Source organism: Macrobrachium nipponense, chromosome 13 (assembly GCF_015104395.2).
Source record: "Macrobrachium nipponense isolate FS-2020 chromosome 13, ASM1510439v2, whole genome shotgun sequence".
Lineage (NCBI taxonomy): Eukaryota > Metazoa > Arthropoda > Malacostraca > Decapoda > Palaemonidae > Macrobrachium > Macrobrachium nipponense.
This window is the reverse complement of record NC_087206.1, coordinates 19,570,337-19,578,072: the sequence shown is the minus strand read 5'-3', so window position 1 is coordinate 19,578,072 and position 7,736 is coordinate 19,570,337. Positions and strand designations below refer to the sequence as shown.

The window sequence follows — 7,736 nt, the reverse complement described above, 5'->3', positions numbered from 1 at the left end:
GGAATTACGACGACATCTCCGACTCGTGGGGTTCCGTGACGTCGATTGTCAATTACTACGGCGACAACCAAGACGAAATCGCTCCCAACGCAGGTCCAGGGCACTGGAACGATCCTGACATGGTGAGGGGTGTAGTGTGTGTTGTCGGGCGCTTGGTGTTGGAAGTTTTTGTGTGTTGTGTTTCTTGTCGATAGCATTTTCTTTCTGTCTGTCAGTTTTATTTGTATAGGTGTTCGTTTGTCTGTTTTGCTACGGTGGACAACTGTTTTTATCACGTGTTTTTTTCTTTCTCTTTCGCTCTTGTTAATTTGTAGCCATGCAGATCATGTCTCTTTCATTGATGGGTACAATTCTCTCTCTCTCTCTCTTTTCAGAACAAGGAAGTTTGGTCTATGAAACCTGTTCTTACATATACTGTTCTCTCTCTCTCTCTCTCTCTCTCTCTCTCTCTCTCTCTCTCTCTCTCTTTTCAGAACAAGGAAGTTTAGTCTATGAAACCTGTTCTTACATATACTGTCCATTCTCTCTCTCTCTCTCTCTCTCTCTCTCTCTCTCTCTCTCTCTCTCTCTCTCTCTCGATTAATCATTCATTCTTTAAGACATATTTTAGTCGATCTAAGTCTGCCACCTTCCATGAAACAAGACTGATAAGAACTGTAAAATATAAAGTAACAAGTTTCTAAGCGATAGTTCCCTATTTAACACCATTTACATGTAGATTCCGTGGCAATCGCCAGTAGGAACGAGAGGAAGCTACTATATATAATATCTTGACATGTCATGTCAAGCTGTTCTTGTTTATAGGCCAATATACCAACTTGGTCTGAAACTCTTCATTCTGCGTTTGAACTCTGATAGGCAACTTCTTTCTGAAACTCGTTATTCCATCTTTCAACTACTAGCAGGCAACTTCTTTCTGGAACTCTTCATTCCATTATCCAGCTGCTGATGGGCATCTTCTTTCTGAAGCTCATTCCATCTTTCAGCTTTGATAGGCAACTTCTTTCTTAAAAGCTTCATTCCTTCTTTCAGCTTCGATAGGTAAATTTCGTTCTGAAACTCTTAATTCCATCTTCTAGATTTGATAGACAACTTCGTTCTGAAACTCTTCATCCCATCTTTCACCTATCATTAGGCAACTTCTTTCTGAAGCTCTTGGTAGGCAAATTCGTTCTGAAACACTTCATTCCATCTTCCAGCTGCTGATAGGCAACTTCGTTCAGAATCTCTACATCCCATCTTTTAGCTCTGACAAGCAACTTCGGTCTGAAACTCTACATTCCATCTCTTATCTTTGATAGGCAACTTTAGTCTGAAACCCTTTATTCTATCTTTCAGTTACCAATAGGCAACTTCATTCTGAAACTCTTCATTCCATCTTTCAGCTACCAAAAGGTAACTTTTTTCTGAGACTTCCTTCCATCTTTCAGCTACAAACAGGCAACTTCAGTCTGAAACTCTTCATTCCATCTTTCAGCTACCAATAGGCAACTTCAGTCTGAAACTGTTTATTCTATCTTTCAGCTGCTGATAGGCAACTTCGGTTTGAGCTTCGAGCAGTCTCGGGCACAGATGGCGCTGTGGGCTGTGCTGGCTTCCCCTCTGCTCATGTCTGTTGATCTGACGTCCATCACTCCGCCTTACAAGGAAATCCTCCAGAACAAGGACATCATCGCAGTAAATCAGGATCCTCTCGGCATCCAGGGTAAACGAGTGTCAAAGGTCAGTGAGCATGGAAATTTGGTGATGTGAATTTACTGATATTGTGAATAAGCCTATGGCTTAGATGATAATAGTGTTATATTTTCTTTTCATTCAGTGCAACAGATTTTAGTAATTTGATATTACAAAATACATTTGCTTATCTTTATTTGTAGGGGACGAAATTTTGTATTTGCTTTGAATGAATGTTTTTAGTACATAATCTTTACTAATATGTGTAACCCTATGAAGTGATGATATTTATTCTCTAATTATTACTTTAGTATGGTTTGTATATATTGTGAGTATATATAATTAGAGTATATATATATACATGTACATATGATATATTATAATATAGTATATATATATATATAATATAATATATATATATTGTACATATATATATATTATATATATATATATATATATATATATATATATCCATATTTCGTCTTTATTTTGTCATTTTTAGTAATATTTTATACTTGTGAATTATCCTCATTATTATTTTTCAAACTGTTCCCGGCCGTATTTATGGACGAAATCAATGTATATCATTATATTATACATACATACATACATATTACGTACGCAGACAAGTACACATACATTCACATATATGTATGCGTATGCATGCATGTAAGTGAGTATACATGTATTGACGATAGAGATATACACTGTGTAGCATATGCCTCACTTACGAGTACTGCACGAAATTCCATCAACTTTGTTCAGTGCTGTTTGTTCACATTAAGAATGAATGAAAGAAAGAAAGAAAGAAAGAAAGAAAGAGAAGAAAATTGCTGATTTTAATATCACAAGTTGGCAACTCATAGTTGAAGCAATTTTACAGAAAGGAAACATCGAAATCTGGACCCGTCCCGTCACCCCAACAAGTGGCAATGAGTACTCATATGCCGTTGTTGTCTTCAACCAAGGAAATGGTGGTGGCCCTAGCAACGTGAGTACTATTATTATTATTATTATTATTATTATTATTATTATTATTATTCTGAAGATGAACTTTATTCATATGGAACAAACCCGCAAGGGCCATTGATTTGAAATTCAAACTTCCAAAGAATGTGGAGTTTATTAGAGAGAAGTAACAGAAAGTAAAGGGAGATACAGAAAGGGAGGAAATCATTTATGAGAAAACAGTATGTTAAAAATTAATAAGTAAATAGATAAGTAAATAAATAAATAAGAATGTAAGTAAAAACGACTAAATTACTTTTGATGACTCATGTTTCCGTGTAATGCTTTATTAAAGATTGGTTTGTGCCCCTTATCTTCAAGTTTTATGTTGGGTAGTTTTTTTTTCTTTATCAGGGGAAGACCAATTATGAGCTTCTTCAGGTATTATGTTCTTGCGATATATTCATGCGGCAAATATATTTAGTATTTTTGTTAATAATTATGAAATTTAGATTTATTACCCGATGTGAATTGAACAATATTTTCATGTATTAATGCTGTCATTTATATACTAAGGAACTTTGAATCTGAAACTTAAAGTTATGAAATAAATTATGGTAATCGACTATGTTAATGGATTGAAGGAAGATTTTCAATTCCTTCGTAGCTGCCTTACCCATTCTGGAAACCCTGAAAATGAAGAAAACACCAAAATATCAAAATAGCTCTTTAATAACCAAATTCTTTCAGGTGACGCTTTCTCTGAAGGATCTGGGTATGACCCATTCTGCAGGATATCTCGTGTCCGACCTCTACGAACACGAGGTTATTGGCACGTTTACCCCGGACCAGCATTTCTATGTCAAGGTTAACCCATCTGGAGTTAAAATGCTGAGATTCAATTTGAGCTAATTGAAGAAAAGGGATATTGATCACCTGTCATGTTTTGTTGTTGATTTTGCAGCTTTTAGATGCCATGGCAAGTGCGAAGAGACTTCCATCAAGCAGCATTATGATACAAAAAATGATTGTAGGTTATTGTGGAAAATAAAAATTTTAATGAAGATGGTTTTTATAAATGGCTTCTATAAAGGATAATAAAAAATTAGTTTCAAGTTTCGTGATCTATTGTTTTGTGTCATTAGGCTGGCGACTTAACTCAAATAATTTTGCTGGTAACAAAATGTCAATAGACATTCATGATACAAAAGTGAAGACTAATCTGAAGGGTGTTCCAGAGGCTGGAAGCAGGACAACCGAAGGGATAACTATGCTTACTCTTGACTTTCCAATCTTCCAATAGAATTTTAATGGTTAGACCTCGCCAAGTCTAGAATAGGACTCATGTCGTGATTTTCTTAAAGAATCACACAATATAATGAAAACATCTTAACATGACCTTGCATTTCGTAATCTTCGCTAACAACACACACACACATACACACTCACACACACACACACACACACACACATATATATATATATATATATCTATATATATATATATATATATTATATATATATATATATATATATATATATATATATATATAAAGATATATGTCACGAAGGAAAAATAAACGAATGAGGATCTGCAAGATCTTTCGACGTTAAACGTCCTTTACTGAGCAGAGACTTACTTATTTATGGATTTATCACGTTCATAACTTCCGTGTGTGTTATTTTTGGGTGACCTAGTTCTGCAAACAGCTGGTTGTGAGATGATTTCTGGGTGGGGTGCATGTTTGTTTTTTGTTATCTTTTGTTGGGGGAAGTTTGCATTAATTTTTCTGGATTGGGTTTTGTGTGTATATAAATACATTAATGTTATTGAGGTCGGGAAATCTCATAAAACACAAAAGCTTCCGTAAAGAGAGGAAAATGATGGGCGCAAAGGGTACTACAACTCTGCCTCATCACGTCATGAATGTTAGCACGTGTGTGAGCCCGTTTAGGGGAATTGTAGATGGGGCACTTTCGCTGCCAGTGCAAATCTTTATTGAAGGTGTGAATAATTATTTAAGCACAAAAAACATAATGGATGATGTAGAGGCGTTTAGAGAGGCGAAAGCTTTGTTAGATTTCAATAAGGGTGACCTCTCTCATCATTGCAGAAGTTTCCAATTAGCAAAATGTCGTACCTGGACTGATTTGCAAGCATTTTTAAAAACAGCTTATGGCTCAAAGGAACATGAGGATATAATGAGGGACCTCAGGGGTCTATATAAGATACAGAAAGGAACAAATAGCCTTGTAGAACATAGTTCAAAACTTTTTGACTCAGTGGCAGAATGGGTAGGGAAATTGAAAGCATCTAAATGGGTTACAGGGGGCAGTGTCTCACTTGACAATTTACATAAACTGATCCATTTTTTGATGCTCTTGCACCCTGTACCAGATGCAATAATGGATAGTTTTGATAAAAAGATTGAACCTACTTCAGACGAAGAATTACTTTATGCCCAAACTGAGGAACATATGTCTAAATGTCCCACTGTAGATAGTGCATTTTTTAATGGGACAGGCCCGAGGAATAGGGTACAAAGGGACAGAATTTTCTTCTCCCCGTTTGTGTGCAAAAGTTGAATATAACAAAAGTTCGATCGATCAAAGGCAACAGCAGTTGAGCTGTTTCAATTGTAATAAACCAGGGCACCCAAAGAAAATGTGTAGAGTTAAATATTGTGGAATGTGTAAGAGTGCGGATCACTATTGGCAATCTTGTCTGTCTCAGATACGGAAAGATGCGAGGCCTACACCTCAAAGTTCTGGAAGTTATAAAGTGAGGACTTCCCAGGCAGGTCATTCCAGAGGACAAAAGGATCAGTGAAATTTTTGGGAGGTCGATCAACAAAAAGGGTTCAGGTGATTAGTATGTGCCATTGTGGTCTCGTGGGGGACACCCCAGAGCCCAGGCCTATAGTTTATGGAACAGTGGAGGACGTTGATATCTCAGTATTTATAGATATTGGTGTCAGCGTGAACTTGATGGATTATAATTTGTACCAGTCCATGTTCTCCCATTACCCTTTGAAACCCTCAACAGAGCCGGTGTGTGATGGGCAAGCCCATAGATTAAATACCCCGGGTTGTGTTCAAATACAGTTTACTCTCGGTGACAGAGTACTAACAGAACCATTTTTGGTAATGAAAGGGATTGCGTTGGGCAACAGACTTTTGCTGGGTCATCCTGCATGTAGGAGACACAAGATTTCGAGCCATGCGGGTGTTAATGGGATAACAGTCGGAATACCTGGTGTTTTTCTTCCCTATGAGGACGTGATTAGAACTGAGGATATGGAGACTATTGAAAAAGGGGATGTGTTTGGTGATGCTAATGGTGATGATACTGGGGTCATGGGGAGTGGTAATATTAAAACCCACACTGGTGATATGGGAAATGATTGCGGGGATTCTATTGGAGTTCACGGAGGTAACAGTTTTGGTGATGATATTATGGGCGGTGATATTGATACTAATATTGATGTTATTTCTGATACTAGCAATGGGGCAGATGTAATAAGAGCTAAGGGTGGTGATGTTTATGGGATTGTGGAAAGGGGATGTACTAACCACAAATATAAAGGTGTTTTATTGGAGGATATTGTGTTAATGCCTGGTTCAAAGACTATGGTAAAAGTCAAATTGAGAGAAGTGAGAAAACCTACGGATGTGTGTGTTATTGAAAATAGAGAGAGGCTTGGAAGGGTTATTAGCACGTCATCGGTGAACAGTGTATCCAAGAATGGGATTACATGGTTAGAATTACTAAACTGTAATGGTACAGTTAGGAGATACCAATGGAATATATATATATATTTGATCTCCAAGATTGGAGTTGTGATAGTGGTTCAGTGGCTATCGTAGAGGGGAAACCTGAGTTTTTAGAGGCAGAAATGCAATCAAGGAAACGAATATTTAGAGAACATTTAGCTAATGCGGATTATAGTGAACATGTTGAAGCGATAAGAGAGCTCTTGGCAGAATTTGGGGATACGGTAGCTTTACAAGGTGATGAATTGGGGTTGACTAATGTGTTGGAGCATAAGGTAAATTTGGAGAGTGGCACAAAACCTATTTATATTCCTGCATAACACATACCTTTAAAAATCAGAGAACAGGTAGAGAAAGAGGTCAACAGATGGGAGGAAGAAGGAATCATTAGACCTAATGTGTCTCCTTACACTTTCCCTTGTTAGTGGTTTTAGACGTTTAAATGAAAAGACAATCCCTGACCGCTATCCAGTCGCGTGCATACCAGATCTTTTTGTTGAAATCGGGGGACATAATATTTATAGCTCAATTGATTTGGTGCAGGGGTTTTTGCAGGTCCCTCTTAGTGAAAGTAGCAAGGAATATACGGCTTTTCAGTGCCCAAGGGACACTATGAATTTACATGCATGTCGCTCAATTTATCGGGCAGTCCCGTGACTTTTACTAGGTTGGTAAACAGTTTTGCACGGGTTATTGGGTAAAAATGTTTTTGTGTATGTGGATGATATATTGGTTGCAACAGACACGATCGCGCAACACCTGGAAGTGCTTACAGAAGTACTTAGGAGGCTTAGATTAGCGGGGTTGAAAATTAAGCTAGCTAAGTGTTCGTTCTTGAAAAAGCAAATCACATATCTAGGCCATGTCATATCTAAGGAAGGAGGTTAGAGTAAATGACGATAAAGTCAAATCAATAGCGAATTTTCGCCCCCTGAGATCAAAGAAAGAGATTAAATCATTCCTGGGTGTCGCCAGTTTCTTCAGGAGGTTTGTGAAAGGGTTCTCTAATATAGCAGCTCCCCTAACTGATGTATTGCGGGAAGATGTTCAATTTCAATGGAAGGAACCCCAGTCAGAGAGTTTTCAAAAGCTTAAGGATGCGTTAATGAATCCCCCTGTTTTGAAGTTTCCAGATTTTAGCAAACCTTTTACATTAGTGACTGATGCCAGCCAGGAGGGTATACGTGCTTGCCTTATGCAAAAGTTTGATGGGAAATTCCATCCCATCGCCTTTTATAGCAGGAAGTTCAGGACAAAGGGAAGCAATGAGAGATCAATGGCCACCATAGATAAAGAAGCCTTTGCAAAGGTGTCGAGCTTTGTTCACTTTAAAATGTTAC

At 37.5% G+C, this 7,736-nt stretch overlaps 1 protein-coding gene across 1 annotated transcript in view; it reads left to right on the top strand.

Moving 5' to 3' along the window:
- The window catches only part of LOC135225671 (alpha-N-acetylgalactosaminidase-like), a 33,836-nt gene extending 30,150 nt beyond the window's left edge, over positions 1–3,686 (top strand). Inside the window, exons 6-9 of the mRNA XM_064265017.1 lie at positions 1–122; positions 1,525–1,722; positions 2,558–2,665; positions 3,373–3,686. The exon at positions 1–122 is cut by the window's left edge and continues 40 nt beyond it. Of these exons, the coding sequence (XP_064121087.1) occupies positions 1–122; positions 1,525–1,722; positions 2,558–2,665; positions 3,373–3,534 (590 nt within the window). The 3' untranslated portion in view covers positions 3,535–3,686. The remainder of the gene's footprint in view (positions 123–1,524; positions 1,723–2,557; positions 2,666–3,372) is intronic.
- Positions 3,687–7,736: the final 4,050 nt, after the last annotated feature.